The sequence below is a fragment of the Pristis pectinata genome, chromosome 20 (assembly GCF_009764475.1).
Source record: "Pristis pectinata isolate sPriPec2 chromosome 20, sPriPec2.1.pri, whole genome shotgun sequence".
Lineage (NCBI taxonomy): Eukaryota > Metazoa > Chordata > Chondrichthyes > Rhinopristiformes > Pristidae > Pristis > Pristis pectinata.
Window position 1 is genome coordinate 17,281,440 of NC_067424.1, and position 26,265 is coordinate 17,307,704.

The window sequence follows — 26,265 nt, forward strand, 5'->3', positions numbered from 1 at the left end:
AGGATGCAGTCAAGGAGGTAACTACAGCAAAGAAATAATTCTCTGACAGGAACAAATCGCAGATTTCTTCAACATCATGGGTCCAAGTGGTTGCCCATGAAAAGAAGATTATAATTACAAGGTATGAAGTTTGGCCAGAAATGCAGCAGAGGTCAGCTACCTAAATACATGGTTGCTCCAGAACAGTTTGTAAAAAAACTTCTCTTCTGTGACAGGTGGTCTCACATCATTTGAGCTTTAAATACTAAACAAAATACAGCAGAAGCTATCATGGGAGTATACTCACATTGAATTTTAAGTATAGTTAAAATTGACTTACTGAATATCCCAACATAGCCACACTGTAGAAAAGTGGCCCCATCCCAACTTTCGAATCACATGGTATCGCCCATTAAAAAGATCACCAATCTTGACATGATGATATCCACCTTTAATATAAAATGAAAACAGTTTAATAGTAACAACTGTAAGTTTCAGAAAAAAATCTTTACTTTTAAATCACTTGATCATAATGAAACAAACTGAACAAAACAGCTCAGTTCTTACAAAGTATAAGAAGTTAAAGATTGGCAGATCATTACTCATACTTTCGATTATATGTATCTACATGTATCTTGTGATTGAAGTCTCACTTCAGAAGTTATGGGTCAATTCACCCCTTGTTCATAGTTTAGGTTAACTTCATTCACCTGCTTTTTCACAATGCAGAATCACATCCAGCTCCCTGACCTTGCTATCGCGTCACTTGATAGGCAGACAGCCACTCTTAATCCACATCCCCTTTCCCCTTCGCATCCGGGAATTACAAATCAATTTCTGCTCCAATTTGCACAACAGTTTAGGTCCAAGATGATGAGAAAACATTATTAAAAGTATAAAAACATACAGGGGTGTACAAAACAACACATAGAACAAATGGAGTGCTAACTGCAAGTCAAACAGTTCTCTGGGGGAAAAAGAAACTCACCTTTGCAATAGTCACTAGGGTCCTCTTGTTCTTCATCATCAGATCCTAAAATTTCATCCTCTGGCTCCTGTGCTTCAGATTCTGTTATAACAGGATGAGATCTTTGTTGAGGTTCAGGCCTGAAAAACAAAGCAAGAGCTTACATACAAATTGGAGACACTACAGATACTAGAATCTGGAGCAAAGACACGCTGCTGATAGAACTCTGAGTCGGGCAGCATCTGTCGAGGGAAATGGGCAGTTGATATTTGCGTTTCAATCCAAACCATCGACTGTCCATTTCCTTCCACGGATACTGCCTGACCTACTGAGTTCCTCTAGTAGCACTTTTTTGCTTACTTACAAATTGTTCCCATGGTAAACTCAATAGCAATAAAGTTGCTTTAATTTTCTTCAGAACTATTAATGGCTGGCTCATTCTCAACTATAAAAGAGGGCATCAAACTGAAACATGACATTTTTAGGGAAATGATATGAGAACTGCTGAGTGATTTGTCTCCTGTGGTTACAGTCTTGAACCAGGCAAATGGCGTTAACTATTTAGAGGCAAAAGAGAATTTTTTTTCAGTGTTCTGAATCTAAGGGTTATGGTCATTTAGTTATCAAATAAGTGCAGTGTGATTGCCGAATATCTTCTTTCTCAAGACAAGATGTTTGACTATGTTGCCATTCCACTGAATAATCAAAGGATTAATTGGTCTCCTTTTTAAATATCCAGTGGCTACAAATCACTTTATTCAATTCTGTTTACACAGACAAATGAAAATAGGCCTCTCACCCCAAATAGTCCATGCCAGAATTTACTGTTCACATTAGTAAATAGGCTTGATCACAATCACTCGTCTTTTGTCGTTTTATTTCATTAAACACCCACTGTGGCTTTGCATCAAAAGGTTGCAGGCTCAAATGTCACTCCAAAAACCACAGTCCAGACTGACACTTCATTAGGGTACTGAGGGAGAGTTTCCACACTTTGAGATGTTACCTTTAAGTTTAAATGTTAAAAGGACTTTAGCAGCAGACTACCAGGAATGCAGCAGTTTCCCCTGGGAGTTCTCCATGATGTTCCAGTTATCATTTGACCAACATCACTGAAGTACAATCTGACCCGCTGGACACGTTTCACAGCTTTATTACAAGCAATACAAGGAGAGGTTGAACACACAGGGATTATTTTCTCTAGAGTGGCTGAGGGGAGACCTGACAGAAGTTCATAAGATTATGAGAGGTATAGATAAGCTATACAGTTGGTATCTTTCTCTCAGGGTCGAAATGTCTAATACATTTAAGGCACATGAATGTGCAAAGAATGGAGGGACATGGATCACATATACGCAGAAGGAATTAGTTTAGTTTGGCATTTAATTACCACTAATTAGTTCGGCACAACATCATGGGCTGAAGGGCCTGTACTGTCCTAAATGCAAAGGGAATCGTAGCCTATGGGAGTACAACAAAAACATGAATGTAGTTAATGTAGTTCAGCCACAAACCTTTTGAATGGTGGAGCTGGCTTGACTAGCCTTATGACTTATTTATACAAATGCTGTTCATGGATGAAGTCAATATATGCTTTTTAAGCAAACTAAATCCAATCTATTATTGGCCTGCTTTGTGAGAATTTAGCTAGCAACACAATGGTACTGTACACAGGAGAACTTGCACGACCACAATCAGAGGTTTCAGGTTCAATTACAGGAAGTGCTCACAAACTTGGCATTCTCATTGGGACATACACAAGCAAATAGAAGAAAGGGAGCATTTTCATCTTGTACTGAACTAGCTTTCTTTTCAGAGGCAGTTGAAAAAGCCAGAGGAAGAATGCATTTTTAAACAATAAAATGTGATTACCATGTATAGTGCAACTCCAAACAAAGTAAGCTATTTACATGCATTTGGTAAATTAATGTCACAATCATTTTAGAACAGAATCAAACAATTTGCATCTTTCAGAAAAATCTGAGATTGTAAATTAGTGTAAAACAAATGTATGCCACTACCAAGAATGTCTATATCTGACCCAGTTTTTACATCCCACCATGGTCTTATCTATTCTCATTCTTGTAACCTTCTACAACCCCTTTTATATAAATTTAATCACTACACCTAAATCTCCATGCATGATCAGCATCTTTAAAAGCTATGCAAACCCTACTATCTGAAATGACTTGATGTGAAATTTTGTTTTGCAGGACTCATGTTAAGGGGTACTTTGTCACAAAAAAAGCACTATTTAAATTCAAGTTGTTGAAACAATCTGGAAGTTGTATGGAAAGCAACACACAAAATGTGCTGGAGGAACTCAGCAGGTCAGGCAGAATCTATGGAGAGAAGTGAACAGTCGACGTTTCAGGTTGAGACCCTTCATCAGGACTGGCAAAGAGAGGAGGAAAACTTCAGGGTAGGCATACCTCAAGGATACTTCGCAATGGAGCAGCAAAACGGAGATGCAAGAAATTCTGCAGATGCTGCAATCTGGAGCAACACACACAAATAAAGAGTGCTAGAGGAACTCAGCAGGCAGGCCTGATGAAGGGTTTCGACCTGAAATGTCAACTATTTCTCTCCATAGATGCTGCAAGACCTGCTGAGTTCCTCTAGTACCTTTTGTGTGTTGCTCCAGATTCCAGCATCTGCAGAATCTCATTTCTCAGTTGTATAGAAAGCTTTTTCAATTTCTACTTAAATAACAGGAGAAATGGCTAATACTGACAGGTGAAGTTATACCAGAGAACGAGGAAGTGACAGAAATTAGACAAATACTCTGTCTTCATTTAAGACAGAAAAAGGCCCCTAGTAATAGTGGAGAAATACAGATCCAGATTGAATGAGGTCAAAGAAATTAGTATTAGTTTAAAAATGGAAATTAACCAGACTGAAAGCCAATAAATGTCCAGGAACTGATGACTTGCATCTCAAGATTTTTAAATTCCATACATTCTTAAACAGTTTCTACAGATTGATAAGTAGCAAAGTCTTTTACCAAAAAGGAGAAAGAAAACCAGGGATTGCAGACAATTGTAAGGGATATATCAGTTGTAAGGGATGCTACAATCTATTAAGGAAAGGGTAGCAGGGCACTTAGAAAATGATGATAGTATTGCGTAGAGTCAACATGGATATATGAAAGGAAAATCACATGGACTGATCTGTTTTGAGTTTTTGTGCGAAATTTTAAACTTGCAGAATAGATGAAGGGGCACCACTTATTTTCCATATTTCTTTGACTCCAAGCCATTTAGCCCATAAAATCTATGATGGCTGTCAAAGCAATCCTATCAATTCCATTTCCCCACCTCTTTCCCTATATCCTTTTCTCTCAACAGCACCTCCCCCACATCCCCGATTCTCCTACTATCCAACTACAGCAACCAATTTAGCAACCAGCGTCTTTGGGACATGGGAGAAAACAACATGCAAACTCCACACAGGAAACAGAGACCAGGATCAAATCCAAGTTGCTGGAGCTCCAAGGCTGCTGCTCCACTGTGCTGCCCAATTGGTGTATCTGGACTTCCAGAAAGTCTTCAATAAGATGACATACAAGGGTCAATTTAAAAATTAGAGGAATGGAATGAAGGTTGGTCAGTGAACAGAAAACAGTAAAGAGCATTGTCAATGGAAAACTGTGACTGTGGTGCCTCAAAAATCAGCGTGAGCAGCTGGTGCCCCAGCAACCTATAGAGGATACAAACAAGCTAGATGAAAGGGCAAGGATAAAGCAGGTAGAATATAATCTGGAAAAAAATGGAGGTCATCCACTTTGGGAGAAAAAAAAGAAAAACCCAACAGAAGTAGAGGAAAGCATGACCTTTTATACAGTCAGAGAAACATTAATTAGTAAGACAAATGGTACGTATGCCTCTGTTGCAAGAGGATGCAAGACCAAGAGTAAAGATGTCTTGCTACATGTATATAATTCTTGAGGGAGACAATATTGTCTACAGATCTAATTGATGCTTTCAAAAGGCATCAATTCCCAAGATGCACGTTTTATAAGGTGAATTTATTGAAGCACATGAAATTCTTAAAGAGCTTGATGAGGTAGATATAGGAATGATGTTTCCCTGGTTGGGGTGTCTAAAACCAGCCTCAAATTAAGGAGCAAGGCCTGAGAAATTTCTTAACAGGAACGTAGCAGAACTTTGGAATTCTCTGCCTAAACTGGCCAAGGATAATTAGTCACTGAATATATTCAAGGCAAAAATTAATAGATTTTTGTATATTGAGGAAATCAGGGAATATGGGTGAATAGTTGGGTGAAATGGCACTGATGGCCTCCTCCTATTTCTTATGTTCTACAAGTAGAACAAAATGAAAAGCAATTTTCAAACCAATGGCTCAGAGTTGTAAAGACATTACAGTAAGACCACATTTTTCACCCAAAGCTTTTTTAAAAAAAAATACAGCAGCATAAAAACTACCAATTTTTGCTGCATGTGACATTTAAAGGAATTTGTACACTTCACAAACCGGTTTAGAAATTTTTCAGCTTGTTCCAAGGTAAATCAGGAAATAACCAGCATCAAGGTATGGAATTCATTACAGGTACAAACTGAATTAGTTACTTCAGTGGCCATCATTACCACTGAAACTTTGGATTTTAAGACAGTTTAATCAACAACTGGCTGATTTATTTTCTGACGCAAAAGTCCAGGCAAATTAAAACAATTGGAGAACAGTCAGTGCATTTAGCAGATTAAATTGTTGCAGCACATTTACCACACTAGTGATTATTTCCTCCACCGAATCCCTCTTCTCTATTCTCCTGATACCCCACCCACCCCTCCCCCAAATCTCACGGCACTGGTAGCAGCTCTCAATTTATTCCAAAAGTCTAAATTAATAAATGCAATATAACATGCCATAACGTGGTGGTAAACACATCACATGTTCAGGAATGCTCAATACTTAAATTCTAAGCATTTGAAATTTATAGGTTTGCTTAGAAACAAAAGGCAGCAAATTTGTACATTATACTGAAATATGAATGATGGAATATATGGTAACAGAAAATTAGATTAAACTAAGGAAAGTCATCAGCTGAAGGAAATCAATTGCATTGCACCTTAAAACAGATGAATCCTCATGCAATTCAAGACCTCAAACCTAAACATTTACAATTTATGGTGCAATGATAAAAATACTAAGGGGATACAATCATCCATAATAATTAATCACAGGTAATGATACTTCCAGTGGCTTTATCCTGAATAATTAAAACCATTTCAAAGGTACTCCTTAAAAATTGCACATCTGGTCACGGTATATTAATTGGCACATATTGATATTCAGAATAATACTATAGTCCCCATTTTTAGAAAGAGCAATCTTTGAAAATGCCAAGATGAGACTGCTATCGCAGTGTCTGCTGAAGCATTACTAACCATGGGCCATAGATTGAAAGATGCCAACCTCTCTGTAATCTGGACATCACAGATTCTCTCTCTAATACTGCAAAAATTAATACTAAGAAACTATCAGGACAACTGACTAAAGACAGTGTCATTAAGGAATTTCTTCAACGAAAGAGACATCAGGGCAGAGCCAATTTAAGTCGTAAAGCAAAGGCATACAGTAGACAGGACTTTGAGCAAGTTAAAATACTTAGAAGAGCAAAGGTTTCTATAGGGAAAGTGGGACTTCAGCCAGATCAATGGAATAGACATGTCGCAAGATAGCTGGCACCGATGACCTGAGGTAGGGACAGAGCCAACGATGTCACAGTGGAGATGCCAAGTCATAGTAATGGAAAGGACATGTCATCAAACTCAGCTGTATCAATCAAGATTGTGTATGATCTGGCTCAGCTTCAGAAAATTCCTGAGGTGGAAATGTTGGCATGGGAATCAAGTTTGTACCAGTAACCAAAGATAAAGGCTTCAATCCTTCAATAATTTTATCATCATCTTAATTTGGATGCTAGAGAAGATGAGAGAACTGAAAAGTGAAAATAACAACATCTACAGAATTTCTAGATATTTGCAGTCTTCAAAATTTTTATTTAATTATACCAAGTCAAATTAGTCTGAAGTAGTGACTCTTAATCAGGTTACAAAGCCGATTCAAGTGAAAGCTCATCACTTGCAAATCTAAACACCAATGTGCTATTCAAAACAAGCAAAACTTTGCTGGGATCAGCAGATAGTGATCATGAACAGGGATCCTGGCATAAATATTTGGCAAACACACTTGGACTCAGTTGATTTGAATACTAGATAGAATTACATGACTGGTTTACTCCATGCTCTGAACCAAACCACACTGCAAATTTATTTTACAATGAATTATATAAGTTTTATTTGGCACCTTTGAATGACTTTCAAGCACCAGAAAAATAAGCATCCTTGTGCCCACAGGTGCACGTCAAAGATTAGGTCAAGTCTTCTGTTTTAAAACTGATACATCACATGTCTACTCCACGACTTGGAACACTTGTATTTACAGAAAATCTTGATCCATGATTCAAGAGTGAAGGAGCTACTGTTAAATTAAACCGATTCTGGTTCCAACTCATATCACGTTTTTTTTTGAAATACTACTTCCAAATTCTCCATCATCTATAACTTTAGTCACAGTGCCATATCTTGAGAATTTGATCTTCATTTCAGAAGTCATCATGCAGACTGGGAATTGCAAAGCAATTAATATAAATCAAAGGAAAAGCTTTTAGTAATTGTGCACATTAAAATTTCAATGCATGATTAGTTATTGCCTCAGATGCATTTAGAAGATCCCCACCTTGGTGCTCAATCTGTCAGATTGGGTGTAGACATGTTTAGGGTCATTACATTGTCAATCTCCCCGCAATCTCACAGCAACCTGTTTTGCTTCCCAGGTGCCTATATAGGCACGAACATCAAGTCTCACCTGCCATATCCCCTCCCAGCACTCATGCTTCTGTAGTCAAAGAAATTCCTAAACAATTTTTCAAATACAATATTACCATGGAGCAGGTATCTGCTGCAAGGCTCGTTTTTCTTCCTGACTAGTCACAGTTCTCTGGATGTCGGGTGACACTATTTCAGCAGGGAAGCAGAAGATCTTGATGCTTGTTGATTTAAAGCAGTCTGTGATGATTCAGCAGCTGTTGTTCAGCAAAGGATCAATTCTCTTTACATAGGCATTGTTCCCAGGCTGCCAACACTTTGTGATAGACTTAATAAAATCTATACGGACTTTCACTTTTAAAAAGGTTTTCTTTTCTAAATGTCTTTTATTCCTCTAATCTTCAGATCACAAAATTGCAAGTTAAAACTTCAACAATAAATTACATTTAGAGCTTTGAAGCTTTATGATTTCCATCACCTAACTTAATGTCAACTGTCCTAATTATAGTTATCCAAATAAGCTATGTGAACTCTCATTCTAAATGAGTCAAATTTCAATATTCTGAAGCAAACATCTGACCACCCAACATTTTTTCCAGCACACACCCACCCACCTCCTTAACTACACTGTGAATACAAGATTTATATCCTGGCCATAACAGAGACATTTTGTATTTTAATTCAATGTTGACTGCTCAACTTTTGTTCAGGCTGCATAGAAACAAAATACAATCTGGATTTGTAAATTTCTTAAGCAGCAATGATGATACAGCACTTTCACATACTACTGCCCAAAACAACCCACCGCACCCCTGCTTCCCTCCCCCATCAATGCGTGAAACCAATGACAAGTCCACATCACAGCTAAAAATAAATACATATATTCAATCAGCAAAACAATAGCAAGCTGGAGCAAATTAGTAAATGTAGTATAATTGACTGACAAAAATGGGAATATTTCCTTGTCAAGACTCCATTCTGGGGGATAAGCACAATAAAAGCTCACAGCTTTTCTATAAAAGGGATAAAGGATAAGAAATTCTGGTTACTAAGGTCAGTGCTTACATGGAAATGCAAGTACTTCATCAAAACACCGCTTTCTCCGCAATGTACCTGATTTGAATATCAATTCACAATAAAAGCCAAAAAAAAGCTATTTTTCCAAGATACACCTGTATATACTTTTAGTCTAACAGTGCTCATTTTTCATAAAAATCACTGTGCACAATGTAAAACAAAAGCATAATTACGTAGAAGTATTCTGTCATATTTAATACCATTATCTGAAACTTAGCTGCACAAGCTACAGAAAAGCCTCCATTCAAAAGCATTCTTGAAATATAAAAGATTTACAATACCTGTTTGAAGCTCTGTTACCCATTGGCAATGGCAGCCCTGAAGTCAAATCAGAGATTTTCTGCAAAGCCATCGACAAATATTTCAGCTGCCTTTGCCAGAATGCACTGCAGGCAGCAATCAGCCTCCTAGCTGATCGAGAGTCTTCTTACATCACAAGCAGGAAATGGTCTACCACCTAGCTGCAGAAAGACTACACTGCATTGCAGGTGAGCACCTTCCAGTTTAAAATAAACATTTTCTTTACATTTCAGATGCAAATATTGTATGGTTCAAGAGTCACATTCTACAATGTGGTACAGCAAAGCATCATATTAAGGATACTACATTTACTCTGTTACTTTGATAGTAACAGTGATGGGCAGTGTGTTTGCAGACCTGAATTCAGGCAAATGCATCAGAGGATATTTTGGGAAGGGGTGGGGGTGGGAAGCAGAGCAGTTAAGATGTTTACATCTTCAAAGTACTCAAAAAAAAATGCAGTGTCAAGATGCTAAATGTGCTACTAAACGTCAAGGGTGGGGCTTGGAAGTGAATCTTTAAAGGATATTATTATTGCATGGGTTTTTGGGAGATTCCTGAACAGGATGAAATGGCAAGATATTATTCCAGGGAGGGTGAAAGCCACTCATAGGCTATGAGAGGAAATGAGAAACGGAATCAAACAAGAAAAATTGAAGGGTGCATGTAAGATGTATGAATCATGGAGGAGAAGAGAGACAAGGCTGCAAGGAATTTTGAAAGCAATGGGCTTATATGACAACTTAGTAAAGGCAAAGGAAATCATTGGAATTAAGCAAATACACACAAACCTTGTATCAGAGTAGATAAAGGAGTTGATGCAAGAGCTTACGTTTGTAACTATTTGTGTTTATGTGCATTTGTATGTGCCGAGGGTGTGAGTAGGGTTCTATGCATCAACATAGATGTTATGTCTATGCGACAGATCCTGACTTCCTTCTTTGCCATTGGATCTCTCTGCCTGGGGACCAAGACTCAGTCAGTCAAAACCATGTGGTAGCAGGTCTGCAACACTCCAGAATTAAAATAGTTCACCCATGGGTACCTTCTGCTTTGCAGAAAGTTCTCCTTATTGAGAAACAGCCAAGGGGGGGTGGGTGGGAGGGGGGAGGGAAACTGTCTTCCAAGTCCACCAAAATGTTTTTGGTGAAATAATTCCACGGCGCACAAACACCCTTTGTGGCCTTTCTTCAAATGCATGGATAGTCATCACCTGGATAGACAGTGCAAGATTTTGGGCTAATGGATTTTGTAAGGAACTACATAGGAAACGCTGTCAATTCACTGTCAACTATACATTCACATACACAAAACACATATCCTGACCACTTTCTTCTCATAAAATCTGTTATCCAGGGATCACCTACTGCACCAACTGCCTTAAAATAACCTAACAAATTGAGACCAACCATTTTTCTGAGATTATCCTGTGTTGCTGCCGGTGTATGAAGATAACTATTCAAATGCTCAACTCACATTTTGGAAGCCAACGTCCATTTAGCCAATTTCTTGGCCAAGGAATTGAAAATTCAGAACTGGATCAGAAGTTATTTAGAAATGAATTTTCAGTTTTAAAATGTGAAAAGTTAATACAAAATGCAGCATCAATATTTTTTGCGAATCCTGTGCTTCAAAAGATAAGCATTTGATTCTTGAGCTTATATATGTAATTTGACCTACTTTCTGCAGAACTGAAGTTGAGTTATTATTGAGGCAAAGTTAACAATTTATATTTTAAGCCATTTGCTATTAGATATCCTTAGCTAAACATTGAGTCATGTGCAGGAAATAACCAAACTATATGGTTCATCGACAATTCTTATTTCAATCCGATCAAATGCCACTAACTACAAAGTTGAACAGGTACTAGATTTACATATTTAATAGATATTGCAAAGGAGTTCAAGACTACCATCAACAGTCTAAATGCCAATATTCTAATTGTTAATGAGGAAGCACAAGTCCAAATTAGGGAAAAGGATTTGCTTCCAAAAGGAATTCTAGGTGCATACTTAATATTGTTTTGTTTTCCGATATTTACCATCTTGCAACTCAATATCAATTTATAGTCATTAGTCTCAAAGGCCCAAATATAAACATACATGGTGTATATTACAATTATTTGGAGAAATACCACAGCCAAATATACTGCAAAAATTTGATTTAGTTTAATATATAGCTCAAAAATATTCATAGGCAAAACAATTTCAAACCACCAGAACTTACTTATATACAAGAAACTTATATATCTATAGCAACAGAATTTACTATATTACACCAGAAGAGGTGGCAAAAACTTCTTGGAATACATTTTCTTTATCCTGCTCCTGCCAAGGTTGAATGTGTTCAAGATGAACTGCGATCTCAAAAGCTAATCCACATACAGTATCAGTGCCAGAAAATCTTGGTTCATAAGTAGTCCCTTATCACAACCATGCAATGCAGCATCTTCATCAGAATTAAAAGGGTGAACATTCAAATTCCACTCTAGAGACTTGTGCATGTATTTTAGACTCCCACTTCAGTGCATTGATGGGTAATTTTTTGGAGGAGGTACTAAAGTCCTCAAATATGACACATTTGGGGCCCCAATTACACTTCAGGAAGGATGCTGTTCTGGGAATTATATACCCTCAACTAACACTTCACAGATTATCTCATTGGGTGGGTGGCCAATTTGGCTGATGTGTTTCCCTATGTAACAAAATTGAAAATAAATTATTTCAAGCTGTTTGGGGAAAATCTTGATTCAAAAAAAGGTGTTTTATTAATGAAAGTAATTCATTTCTCACTGGCAGACTCAATTGAGCTCAGCTCAAGAATGCCTAAATAAAGCCTACTCCGAAAAAACTAATGCTTAAACAGCACCAGAAAGAACTATAAACTATTTTAACTAAACAGCAATTTTCAAATTTATAATCCACATGCTCATGGAAAGGCACAACCAGAAGACAACAACTATTTAGCTCAATATGCTTTTGCTGAGGTATCAAATTAATCCCATGATTTTGCTCTTCCCTAGACCCTTGCTGTATGGTTTTCCTTTAAGTTTTTTTGTACAAGTCCCCTTTCAATGTTACAACCAACTTTGACTTGCTATCCTTTCAGGCAGTTGACTTCCCATTATAACTGATGTAAAATAAAAATGTTCTCATGTCATTTCTAGGTCCTTTGCCAATTGTAAATCTGTCCCCTCGTTACCAATATCACCACTAAAAAGTTTTAGCGAAACAATTTAAAATTGAAGGTTGCCGAACAAACAGGGAGAATATCAACTTCTCTAGTCACTCAATACAAGTGAAGCTGTCACCTCTGCCACTACTTTTAATTAGCCAATTTCAAGACCTTGATACTTGACATACTTATTATAGCACAGGCAGCAGCCATTTGGCCTAATGTGATCATGCCAGCTCCCAGCAGAATGATCCCAGTCCAATTCACCTTTATCTCATTTCCAGAGACATGCAATTTATTCCCTCACACCTATCCACCAACTTTCCTTTTTTATTCTTTTGCCACACACACCTACACAAGGAACAATTTAAAGTAGCCAATTAATGTACCAGCACAGTTTTGAGATATGGGAGGAAATTGGAGCATCTAGAAGAAGCCTATAGTCAATGGGAGAACTTGCAAACTCTGCACAGACTGCATCCAAAGTCAATATCAAACCTGGGTACTTCGAGTTAGGGGACCACAACCTACGCCCATTTAAAGTGTGCTGGCCAGATATGAACAAAATATGCCAGCTGTGGCCTAACCAGTGATTTAAAGATGGAGTCAACTCTTTGCTTTTACCCATTAAAGCTAGGAAGCAAATGCATGTTTAATTAAGCAGAAGTATCAAATTGTTCTATGGCCTGCAAATATTTGTGTACATTCAGGTCTTCTGACCTGGCATTTCCTTCAACATTTTACCTATTTTGTGTGCCTATTCTTATTCTTCTGACAAAAGATGTATCACTTCATAATCTTCTGCACTAAAACTGCCTTGTGTCTGCTCATTTCACCTGTTCACAGTGCCTATTAGTTATCCAAGCAAATCTCAGCACTGAAAACCTATTTACACAAATTAGGAATTTTAACGAGGTCAATGTCACCAGTATTTTCTAGTGCAGGTGTTTGAGGGATGAATACCAGAGATCCAAATAACTCATGATGAACATCTGAACCAGCAATATTGACTTAATAGATTTAGAAACAGATCATAGGTTCTCCAAAATTTATTCAACATTCATTTGATTGAGTCAATCTCACCGAAGTTGCCTCCATTGTTCCCAATAAACCCTCTGCAGACTATTTGCAACAAAATATTCATAAGGGAAGCAACCAAAATATTATATCCAAATACAATCATAAATTGCACAAATATTGATGAAATGCTCAGGGAAGGTCTTAATGTGGATTTCCCAGAAGCCAAGAAATTCCCATCCAAAATATTCAAGTGATCTGGACCAATAATGGAACAGAATACCAAAATTTAGGGTGTTAAGTGATCTAAGGAAGAAAAAGGCAAATGAATAGAGTGGACAAAAAAAGGACAGATGAAAATTAATATGGAGAAATGCAAAGTGAATAAGTTGACATCTGGATTTAAAACATTATGATGCTGGAGGAACTCAACAGGCCAGGCAGCATCCGTAGTCCTTTTTTTCTCAAATTGAGATCTGGAGCTTTAAACAATAATTAAGCAATAATGTAGTTGCAAAATAAAGACATGGACTTCTAAGATTATAAACAGGGACACAAAATGCAAAAGATATTCAGCTTCTTGAATTGAAAGCCAAACTAGACACAACATTTGCAATGTTAATAAAGAATCATAAAGGCTGAGCATGATTTAGAAGTTACCTACTAGACAATACTGAAGATTATGAGGCATTTATTGTATCACAGAAACTGAGCTCAAATGATATAATAGAAATACTCAAAATTGATTTGAGAAGGGAAATAATGACTGGTTTCCACTCCATGATAAGTTAGCAACTGAAGAACATGAAATTTTACAATTATGTCTTGAACAAATGAACATTTGTAATTACAGAAAGCTGTAAAAGTTAAGAGCCCCTCACACTTCTGCGCCCATTGAATAAGATCATGATTTCCTACCTGATTTCCACATCCTTTAGTGTCCAAGCATCTAGTGAACTCACTCATTAAATTCTCAATTTGCAACCCTTTGTATTAGAAATCTTTCCATCTCAATAGTTCCTGACTGCTCCAATAGTTCTGGACTCAGATCTTGAACTTATTTGAACACCTACCATGTCCTTCCTTCTCTGAACCCATCACCTCCAAGTTCCTCTAAACTCCAGCAAGCTTTTGCCAATCTTAACTACTTAACTTTATTCCGAACATAAATGGCAAGTTAGAATTCAAAATGAAGTACTCAAATTATGAGCCATAGCATTAAGTTTGCCATAAAAATATTTTAAATGAAATTTTATTGCAGAATTCTAAATACTCACAACAAAAAGTTTAGAATTCACTGACTTTGCCATTTTCAGATATTTGTTTTACCCACTGAAACTTCAAGCCTCCTTCGCCCCCCGCCCCCCCAAAAATAGGTAGTTAACCTTAGCTAACAAAGATTGTTATTTCAAAATGTCAAAATTGAAAGCAAATTTCCAAGTTTTATTTTTCAAAATATGAATGGCATTTAAAAAAAATACACAATATCTGCAAAAGGTAAATCACAAATAGCAACATTCTTAATAGGTAAATAGTGCATTCAACATTAACTCTGCTTTATTAAGACTGAACCTCAAATCCAAAACCAAAGAGGGGCAAGATAAATACTCCAGTTATATTTAGAAGCTATAAGCTGATAGCTTAATGAGGTCCTGAATCCTCAACTGTACCACTTACCACATACTAGGAGCAATTTACAGTGGCCTATTAACCTATGAACCTGGACTTTTCATCTGAAGCACATCATTTGGCAAATACAAGTACACACATTGAAAGTATTGAAGAATCCCCTGCATTTGTTACGAGCTTACAAGTGAATGATTCTTGACAACACCTCAGTATTTTCTCAAATGAAGTTTAAAATAGTGGCAAGCAGCATCTTCATTTGAATTAGAACACCAAATATGACATTCCTGAACTAGATTTCATCAAGAACACAATGAATCTCCTAAGATTGCTGCAGGGTGGCTATTTTCAGAATTTCATAGATTAACCTGTCAACATTGAAATGTACAAACACGAAATCAAAATCAACTTGATCAACGGAGCTGGACTTGGACTTTACATGTACTGAATATGCTTCAATACCACGCTCTCTCTCTCTGGTCAATTCACATTTGGAAGCAAGCAAGAAAGACAGCACAGTGGTGCAGCAAGTCGAGCCGCTGCCTCACAGCATGGGAGATCCAGGTTCAAACCTGCCTTCTGGTGCTGTCTATGTGTAGTCTGCATTTTTCCTAATGGGTTTCCTCTGGGTGCTCCAGTTTCCTTTCGCATCCCAAAGACATACGGGTTAATTGGCTGCTGTAAATTGCTCCTAGTGTATAGGTAAGTCATAGAATCTGGGAGTAAAAATGGGATTAATGTACATTAGTGTAAATGGGTGGTTGATAGCTGGCGTGATCTGTAGGCTGAAGGGCTTGCTTCCATACTCTAACTTTCTCTGACATTTTTTATGTCCACATCTCTAAAATTGCATCATTGTTATAGCAACTTTTTAGCAGAGAGGTTGGCAGATGGCTTAATCAACAGACTTCGGAAAGAAAGGTCATGATGCAAAGATGGCAAAAGAGACGGGCTAATTAGAAGACTGTAAACATATTGGCCCATCCTCATTCAAAGGCAGCTGGAAGTGGGGGAAAACAAATTAAGCAAACGGAGGAAGGTTGGGTCATCAAATAAGAGGAAGTAGGCCTCAATCCTTCTAAAATTTAAAAGTGATAGGCTAACATTGATTGTAAAATAGGGAAGGGCCATCTTAAATGGTGACCTTGAAATACTGAAATAAAAACTGATTAAAACCAAGGATTCTGAAATTCAAAATATGGGACTACAGAAGAGTTCATGCATATTTAAATACTTTGACAAATTGCAAACCAGAAACAATGTGATTTCAGGACGGTTGGTGGGTAACTGAACAAAAATTTCCCAAAATTCTTTTGCCCTTAAGTGGCTCAGCTTTGGCTTTTGCTGGTCGCAGATCGATCATTTTCATTCATTTTTTTAGGTTCTGGCATCGATGGCAAGGCCAGCACAGGTCCTCCTCAGCTTACAAAGACCCAACTTAGATACGAAGCAGCATTTGGTAGACCAGCAGGATGGATTTGCTGGTTGCTACAGGCATCTTCTCCTGTGTGGGAACTCGGTTAGCAGTTGCATTTCCAACTTGCAAACTATTTGGGTTACGAACAGTTCTGAATCACAGAACCCTGCCATAACCTGAGGAGGATCTGTATTTATTGCCAATATTGCCCTAGAACAAGGTGTGATGAGCGACATCCTTGAACTTCAGTTCTTCAGGTGAAGGTATTACCACAGTGCTGTTGGGAAGAGTTTCAGGATTTAGCCTAGCCATGATGAAGGACCAGCAATATAGTCCATTGGACATAACTTGGATTGGAACCTGCAGGTGGCTCCCATACAACTTCTTCACTCGTTGGAACAGCATTCCTCCAGGCAAGTCAAGAGTATTCCATCTTGCTCCTGACTTGTGCCTTAGAGATGGATAGACATTGGGGTGTCAGAATGGTCAAAGTACGTGTGGTTTAGTTGGGTTTCTGGTGAGTGGGTACAACATGACAACATTGGATAAGTTTGATAAAGCAGCTGCTCATTTCCTGCCCAATGTTCTCCAGAGAATGATGTGTTAGCACAACACAAAAGATTAAGTCTCAGACACAAGTGTGCACAAATCTTTAAGCCCTGGATGAAAGAGTTTATTTTTCCCTCTCCTGTGATAAAGAAACTTGAACTTGGTTGAGTGGCTAGTGAACACCCGTTGTGAAAGATGGGGAAATATCTAAGCCAATTCATAGAGGTGGTTGTACAAGCACGTGTGGCAAAAATTCTTTGCAGATAAGCCATAGGATTCAACTCATTTTAATTCTCAAGTTCATCTAACTGCCTTTTGACCTGTATTTTCTTTATCATTTTTTCCATATTTTGGTTCTTTGGTTCATGCATTCTACTTGCCCTTAATGTTAATTTAGAAAAAAAATGGTGGTTCACAACTCCAAAGCATCCAAAGGACAATAGTTAGGAGTTTATTGTTAATCAATCACAGTCTGAAAGCTTTGACAGGAGAGACCCATCTATACCACACTCATTGGGAGCAGTGCCTCTCCAAATCTTTAGCCAGACCACTTCAGCAAATCTCAGGTAATTAATACACCCTGCTAGGAACCGGGTGTGAAATTAACCAACCTCGAGTAATGATGTACACTACTCCTTTAAATTTTATTTATCAGGGGAGAGAAAGAGGATCCAATTTCATGGAGATGAGTCTTTAATAAGTTCAATCAATAATGCAATGCAATTGCAGCTTAATGAGGTGCAAACAGCTGCTGAACTGCCGAAAATAGCCAGCCCACTTAAAACTGCTTAAGCTGCAACCTTTGTAATTCATGTACGCAGCACTATAACAAGGCTTGCACCTCTTCAGACACAAGCAGCTGTCTGGGTTTATCCAGGTCAATACAAGTGATGGGGATTGTATCAATTCAAGATCACTGCTAAATAAAAGGTTGCCATTCAATTGTGCCCGAACATTAATAGTGCAGGAAAGGGTATGGATGACTTAGCCTGTGTCCCTTCCCTCTATCTTGTATGAAAATTTAAAGAGTTAAAGCTTTTGGCTTTGAGCACTATATCACCAATCTGAGTAAAACAAGACACAATCTGAAGAGCAAAAGGAGTTTTCTCTGGAGTCCTGGCTAATTATTTATCTTTCAACTAACATCACTCAAAATTGTCTCATCATTATCTCATCACTGTATGTAGGACAATTTAAATAAAAATTACCACATGGTGCCGAGGAGAAGGATGGCTTAACAATGGGGTCAACAAAACAGATGGGAGGGAGTAGGATTTGCAGTGTACATTGTTAACAGTGGTGCAAAATTCCCTACTGAGGCAAAGACCTGGCTGAAAGAAATAAAGCTGCCTGACAAGGATAAAGTGAGGAGCAACAATAAAGATTTTTCAATATGAAGAGCTGAACAAACAGGCAAGTCAGATCCAGGAAAGGAAGTGCGAATGGAGATAGGGGCAATTTCCAATAGAAAAAAGTTCAAACTTACTTAAAGCATCTCAAATTTAAGTAAGAGGCTCAGTAGTTAAGAATTGGATGGCACATTCAGTGATCAATTGTTTTGGCGGAATCTACACTTTAAATGTTAACATCAGAATTTTTCATTATTCATGATGACAATAGTTCAGTTGAGACTGAAGCAGAGTTTTATGTCTAATTCTGGGCACTGTACGTTAGGAAAGATGTAAAAGGGTTCAGAAAGATGCAGAAGAGATTTATTAAAATGATTCCAGGCATGAGGAATTTTAGTTATCTGGATGGACTGTAGAATCTGGGCCTGTCCTCCTTGGACCAGAAGGTTGTGAGAGGATCTGAGAGAATACATAGATAGAAACCATTCACATCAGAGAAGTCAAGATCCTCAGAGACCAATTTCTCATGGGTCAGGATAGGACATGGATAACTAAGAATTTAAATAATAATGAACCACACAAAAAAATTAGCAAATGCTGAAAATACTCAGGTCAAACAGCAAGTGTGAAGAGAGAAACAATGTTCTAGGTCAATAACGTTTCATCAGAACTGGAAAATTAAGACTACATCTGCTAAGTTGTTCTAGTATTTTGTTTTAATTTCAGATTTCCATTATCTTAATTTTCTTTCACTTTCTAAAAATAACAATTGAAGTTTTTAGTTTGACAGCAAGGTACACACACAAAAAAAAACTGCCCAAGAAATTCAACAAGGCCTCTCTGCATAATACAGTTCCATTTTTGAGTAATTAAAATTTTCTGCCAGTGTTCATAGTTATGCTGCAGAAGTGTAATGACTACTAGATTAACATGGACACCTCTATTGTAAAAAGGGCACAAAAATTTATAGAGGGCACTGAAAAGATGTTAAAGGCGCAATTTCCTTGGCTTACCTTTTTGCTGCTTTACAACAAATCCGTTACACAGCATATTAAAAATAACTGATCACTTATTCAACTTGTAAGCTATCAAATGTTACAGCATGAACATTATCAAATAAATTACCATATATTGCTTCAAAAGAACTCAACAGTGATTACTATTACTTTCAAAGTAGATACCATAAAAATACTAAAACCACAATTTTAGTAATTCCAGAGTCATACAGCATGGAAACAGGCCCTTTGGCCCAACTCATTCATGCTGATTGAGGAGCCTACCTGAGCTAATCCTATTTGCCTGTGTTTGGCCTATATCCCTCTATAAACTTTCCCTATCCATGTGTACTGCTTACAGCAAAGGAGTGCACATTATTTTAGGTAACATTCCATTACAGTCAAAAAATGTCACACATTTTACTGTTTTGATTTTAATAATGAAAAAGATCAAATTACTTAACTGGAATGAGGATTTTTCTCTCAAACTGTAAACTTATTTTAATTTTTCCAAATCCATAAGACAGATATTGTAGCCAACTATTATAGTTAACATGCACCATGTTGAAATGCATTATTGAATTTCCACAATGGCAATGTAGAATTCAAGCTCAATTATACTCTAATTTTGTTTACTTATATCAGAAATACATGTTGTCAAAATGCTGATAAAGATTTGAAAGCCATGACTTAGTTAGCAGCACTCCAAACCCAGTCAGACCGTGGGTTCAAGTTCTACTCTATGGAGGAGCACCAAATGTTGGCTCTGACACTTTACCACAGTACTGAGGGACCTAGGAGTACAAGCGCAGAGTTCATTGAAAGCAATGTCACAGGTAGATAGGGTGGTGGAAGAGGAGTTTAGCACACTGGCCTTCATAAGTCAGGGCAGAGAGTTTAGAAGTTGGGACATTATGTTTTAATTGTACGAGTTGTTGGTGAGGCTGCATTTGGAGTACTGTGTACAGTTTTGGTTACCATGTTATAGGAAAGACATGGTTAAACCAGAAAGACTGCAGAAAAGATTTACGAGGATGTTGTCAGGACTTGAGGGCCTGAGTTATAGGGAGGGTTCGGCCAGGCTAAGTATTTATTCATTGGAACGTAGAAGAATAAGGGGGCAACACTATAGATGTAAAATTATGAGTGGCATAGATAAGGTCTTTTCCCCAGGGTAGAGGAGTGCAAAACTAGGGGGCATAGATTTAGGGTAGAGGGGAAAGATTTAAAAGGGACCAGAGGGGCAACTTTTTCCCCCCCACACAGAGGGTGGTGAGTATATGGAATGAGCTGCCAGAGGAAGTGGTTGAGGCAGCTACAATGGTATCATTTAAACACTTGGATAGGTACATGGAGGGGCAGGGCTTAGAGGGATATGGGCCAAACGTAGGAAATTGGGACTAGCTGGGTGTGCACCATGTTCAGCATGTACTGGTTGGGGCAAGGGGCCTGTATCCATGCTGTACTGCTCTATGATTCTATTACTACCAAACATTCCCCTTCAGACATTCTGGACAATAGTACTGATGAGAGACTTGATGGGAAAAGCCTTATAGATTCTGTGGCTGCAAGAAAGTCTGAGGCTAGGTGTCCTGCAATACATGATTAACTTAAAGCAAGTTTCAAAAAGTTACTAAAAAATTTTAATGATATAGATCACCAGCGTAATTTAAGTAACTTTTTAAACAAGATCAACCAGAAATGTCAATGGTTTCGTTCTCTACTGATTGGGAGTATTTTTAGCATTTAGTTTTTAGTTCAGATTTCCATCACCTACTATATTTTGCTTTTAAATCCAAGGAATTTGCATAGTGTCTCTAACACTGGCATGACCCACCTGCAATTTTTCCAAGTATCCATTCACATTTTTTAATTATAAACCGCAGTAATGTTAAGCTAATTGGACAACAATTTCCTGGTTTTCCCCTCCAACCTTAAATAGTTCGTTTGATGCTGAGCCAAATAAAGAGCTGCAATGGCTGGTGACTAAAAGCCTCAATGTTTAAAGAATGACTCAAAACAGGACAGAGAGGAAAGGAAATTTTGGGGTTAATGACCATGACATTTGAAGGAATTGCCAACACTGGAGCATCCACATTCAGGGCCAGAAATGAAAGGCAACAAAGACAAGGTTGGAAGCAGTTACTGACCGAGATAGGTAGCAGCAAAGCTGTGGAGACATCAGAAAATGCTGAGAATTTTAAAAATCAGGGCTTGCTTAACCAGAAACTAACTTGGGTTAGCATGCACAGAAATGATGGGTGAACATAATGCAAGTTTTTCCAAAGACTTCCTTTTTATAGCGAACAAATGGCCCATGTTCCCTATGTTGAAATAGTTGTCTGGAATTAACAAAGACGTGGATGAAAGGTTCAGTACCAAATAATTATTTAAGGCAAAAAGGGAATACTAAGAAATTATAGTCTGTTAAGCTTAACATTGAATGCTGGTAAATAACTGGAGAATATAAAGGACATGAATATAAAGTATCTGATAAAAGTCACAATACAGACTTTCATTAAATTTAAAACTAACGGAATTCAGGTAAAATTATTCATCTGGCTTGGAAATTGACTGAGCTGCAAAATGCAAAGGGTAGGGGGAATGGGGAGGAACTCAAATTGGCAGCATGGGACGGTAGGGGATGTAGTCTGAGAAGGAATGTCATAAACTTGATGAATAATTGTGGCAACTAGGAATGAAAACATAACATATCAAAGCTTGCTGATACACAAAGATGGGTAGCAATGGAAACGTTAAATTAAAAAGACACATTGATAAATGTGAATGGATAAAACCTCAGCAAACACATTTCAATACAGGCAAACATGAAGTCATCCACCATGAACCCATATGGAACTGAACCAAGCAGTTTTTATATGGTGTTAATTCAGAAGCAATGGAGATCCAGAGAAACAAGAGCCCATAACATATCAGGATTAAAAAATTTGCTCACGAGAGGACCAAAAGGCTCACTGCCCTCTCAAGACCCATCTTACGTTTGACTATAAAAAGGTTTCTTGATCCTGTTCCAGATGCCTTGCTTTGACAAGTGATTGTTGAAGTTTCGAAGCTTTCAATACCATTAAATGCACCAAGTGCAGTAAGACATATTAGCTACTATCTAAATGTAGTATGGACACATTCATTTTTACCTATGACATTTTCCTCAGCCCTCCTTTCCTAATCCATTTCCGCTCTCCTTCTGAGCCCTTTTCCCTAACCCTCCCTGAGTTCCCCCTACTCCAACCTTCTTCCCTCAATGTCCCTTTCCCAACTTCTTGCTCTCCCTTTTCATCCCTCCAACTGCAATTTCTTGGGCTACCACATGCCCTTCACAGAGAGAAATCTCAGCCCAATGGAAAGGAGGTCCAAGTCAATTGGAGACCAAATATCACAAGGACTTGATACAAATGACGACAGATGTCTACTCAGTCACCACGTGGACATGCACTATTCACACATCTTGCCCACAACCTCCCTCAACTCACTCTCAGACTCTGCCCACAACCTGTTCATTCTGCTCTTTCATTGCAATCATAACCAATACTCTGCATTTGTTCAATCCCCCTGCTCTATGTCTTTCCCCATGCCATCCCCAACCCTTCTCCCACCCACTTTACTCTCACTCATTCATAGGCCACTTCCAACCACCAGCACATGCAGCCCACTTTAGTCCCAGGCTTGGAACCAGAGTGCAGGCCACAACATTCCTGATTACTGTGTTAGGGAAGACCCAACCATGCTGCAGGCCTGCTCAGCAAAATAATCTGCAACTGTCATTGTTACTGATAACCTGCAGGGGAAAAATAGGACTTCTTTTGCACAAACCACAAGTGCCCTTTCAGTTTAAGGGGACTGCAATAAATAGACTCACTGCACTAAGGAGAATTGGGCCTGCTTTACTCTGACAACCACCGTGTACCATCTCCCCTCCCATCACCCCAGTCCTTCCCAAACTCACCAGCCAACAGCTGCACCTTGAGCAAGGCTGAAGCCCAACCAAATAACCACCGCCTCCCTTGCTGTCCAAGGCCAAGCAGCCTCACCACTTAATGCATTAACAAAGCAAACACCCTGCCCCCTGCGATCCCAACCCCAAACCTTGCCCCATGTGCTACAAGTGGGTGATGGGCAGAGGCAGTCAAGATAGCAATAGCTTCATGAAGCAAGCAGCACTGACAGGAAGAATACACATCCATCTTCCATAAACCCCACAACATACAACTGGATAAATAAGAACTGACGTCTACCCAGCTATACGTCAATTGGAGAAGGACGGTAGAGTCAACTGTGCCAAAAGGCAAAACAGGCTAGCTTTTGTTCTATGATGCAAGATGTTAATGATTTTTAATAACCAGTTTTACAGCAGAGAAAAAATGGGTGATAGGGCAAAAGCTTTCAAGGACAGGTGGGTTAAGGAATTTCTTTGATAAGGGATAGCAGATTTGAAGAAGGGGTGCACATTACCTGGAACAAGGGAACCATTAACAATATCAGTTAGTTAGGTGATTCACAAATTCTTAAGTCATGGGATCAAGGAAGCAGTTGGGGAGGGTCTCATGGAAAGATGAGTTCAATTGGCATGATGGAAGATAGGAGAGAAACTAGAGAAAGATACAAGTAGCATAGAAAAAAAATTGAAGTGTACTTTAAAAAATTAAAGAATCCTCAAAAATCAGTTGAAACTGCTTTATGACATCATTGATATTATGATCTCATATCTGAGGAACAGGCTGTTTTCTGTTACAATGCTACAGAAACTTTCTATCAAAAACAAAATCTTCAAATATAAACCTGGCAGAATCAAACAATAGAAGATGCCATCCAATAAAACTAACAGAGGTCTGCTTCCTTGGCATTGTTTCAAGTTCTATTACAGACTACTTATTGCCAGTCTGCACTATTATTGACCTGCATTACATTATCCATTCTCCAAAACAAGTTGATCGGCTCAAGTAGTAGTTTAAAAAAAACTATAGATGCTGGAAATCTAATGTTGGAAGCACTCAGCAGGTCAAGTAGCATCTGTGACAAGAGAGAAAAAAGTCAACATTGCAGATTGAAGACCCTTTGTCAGAACTGAGAAAGTTTACTCTTTCCTAGTGCTAATAAAGGGTCTAGGACCTGAAACATTAACTGCTTCTCTTTCCACAGATGCTGCTTGACCTGAACACTTCCAACATTTTCTGTTTTTATTTTAGATTCCAGCATCAGCAATTTTTGTTTTGCATTTCCCTACTCTAGCCATTGTCCACTTTATTTTAACTCTTGTTTACCTGGATCTGTCTTATCCTTCATTATTACACACTTGGCCATCTCAATATTTCTATTAAATTCCTCAAATCCCTCCAGCGTTTTTGATACATCAAACAAACACAACTAGATATTCCAACAACAGACACTGGGAGGAAAAATGATCAGCCAAGGGGAAAAACTCTATTCCTTAACTAGAAAGATGTTTACACTGGCCAGTATTTTCTCAGCTATGCATTTCACACCGAGTTCTCTTGCTGTTTCTGAGCAACGTTTAAAGGACACAGGAAAGCTTGCAAAATGATAGAAGTTACCACCAGCTCCATTTACAGAAAAAAAATTGTTTTATCATAAGTATATAAACCTGAGAAGCAAAACTAATACTCCACTGTACCTTGATTAAAGGTTTTGTATTAACTGGATGTCCTACTACACTTACATTAAATTCCCTCTTGCTCCATCACCTCGTCGCCCCCCCCCCACCCCCCACCCCCCACCCCCCACCCCAGTTCCAATCCAACCCCATCTTCTCCATCCGGCCACCACACAAAACACGGAGACCACGCCAGCAGCAGCAACAACAGAAACAGCCGACCGTGCCTCCTCAGTCCAGCTGCAATGCGCTCAAATGCTGGGCGGGGGAGGGAAGGGAAGGGAAGGGAAGAAGCCGGCAAGGTCTCGGCCTGGCGTGCTCTAGCGCCGAGGATGTGAGTGCGGCCTCGAAGGGAGGGGGGAGGGGGGGGGGGATGGAAGAGCACGCAGCCCCGGCCTGGCCCCGGGTAAATCCACCACTCACTTTTTCGGAACCTTCTCCTTCTTGATCCGGCTTCGCTTTTTGCGCGCTTGGAGAGCCAGAACTGAGAAGACAAAAGAGGGGAGAGGATGGAGTTAGGACGGGTTAAGGAGCACTGTCTCCAGGGCGACGCCGGGCACCGGTGCAAGGGGGGGGTGGGGGCTCTCACCTTTTCGGGAGCTCATGTTGAGCCCGTTCCTCACAGGCTCACCGCACCACGCAGGCGCAAACCCGCAACTTTCTCCAACGTCCGCTCCAGCACACACCACGCGTCTTTCCCACCGCCGCAATGCGCAAGCGCACGACGGTCGCTTTTGGGGCCCCGCCCCGACCTCCCGCCTCCGGGGAGGTAGGGGTGGGTGGGGGTGGGGGCAAAGCGCGGCGTCCACCTCGCCGCACTGCGCAAGCGCACGGTCGCAGCTACTCCAAACAATCCCCGCCCCTTTCCAGGACCTCCCAGCGCCAGGCGGCGCCCAAGCTGAAAAGTGCTCGCCTTCCTATGACGTAATCGGCATCGATGACGTGCTAGTTTTTGAAAACACCCTCGAATTTCATACGTCATCGCCCTCTTGCTTCGAAAGCTTTGAAGGGATGTGTAAATTTAATTTACAGTAACATGCTTTAAAGTATGCATCATCCACTGGTTTCCCGTCAGTTTCATCCAGAGATGCAAGAACCTGGAAAGCTCTGAGCATCAGGAATGCTGTCTTCACAGCATCTCACTCCACCAAAGGGTAAATGGTCACATAAGCGTCATGTATGCTGCTGTTTGAATTGATATTATGGGACAAAAGTTGGTGCTCATTCAAGCATTTATCTGCCCATTTTCATAAGAAGCAATTAAACCGGGCTCCATTCTCACGCAGGTGAGAAATTATCCCATGGGTATACACAAATCATTCTTCCCCCAATGAC

The 26,265-nt window shown here is 39.0% G+C and overlaps 1 protein-coding gene across 2 annotated transcripts in view; it reads right to left on the reverse strand.

The window, feature by feature from the left end:
• Positions 1-25,802, reverse strand: part of LOC127580790 (SRSF protein kinase 1-like) — a 46,518-nt gene extending 20,716 nt beyond the window's left edge. The window contains exons 1-4 of one of the 2 annotated variants that reach the window (XM_052034682.1): positions 25,520-25,802; positions 25,354-25,414; positions 968-1,086; positions 320-428 (exon numbers count right to left, since the gene is read on the reverse strand). In XM_052034682.1, coding sequence (XP_051890642.1) covers positions 320-428; positions 968-1,086; positions 25,354-25,414; positions 25,520-25,535 — 305 coding nt within the window. In that variant the 5' untranslated portion in view covers positions 25,536-25,802. Of the gene's footprint in view, positions 1-319; positions 429-967; positions 1,087-9,155; positions 9,236-25,353; positions 25,415-25,519 lie in introns of those variants that run through there. The other variant, XM_052034683.1, reaches the window with a different exon arrangement.
• Between the last annotated feature and the right edge of the window lie 463 nt (positions 25,803-26,265).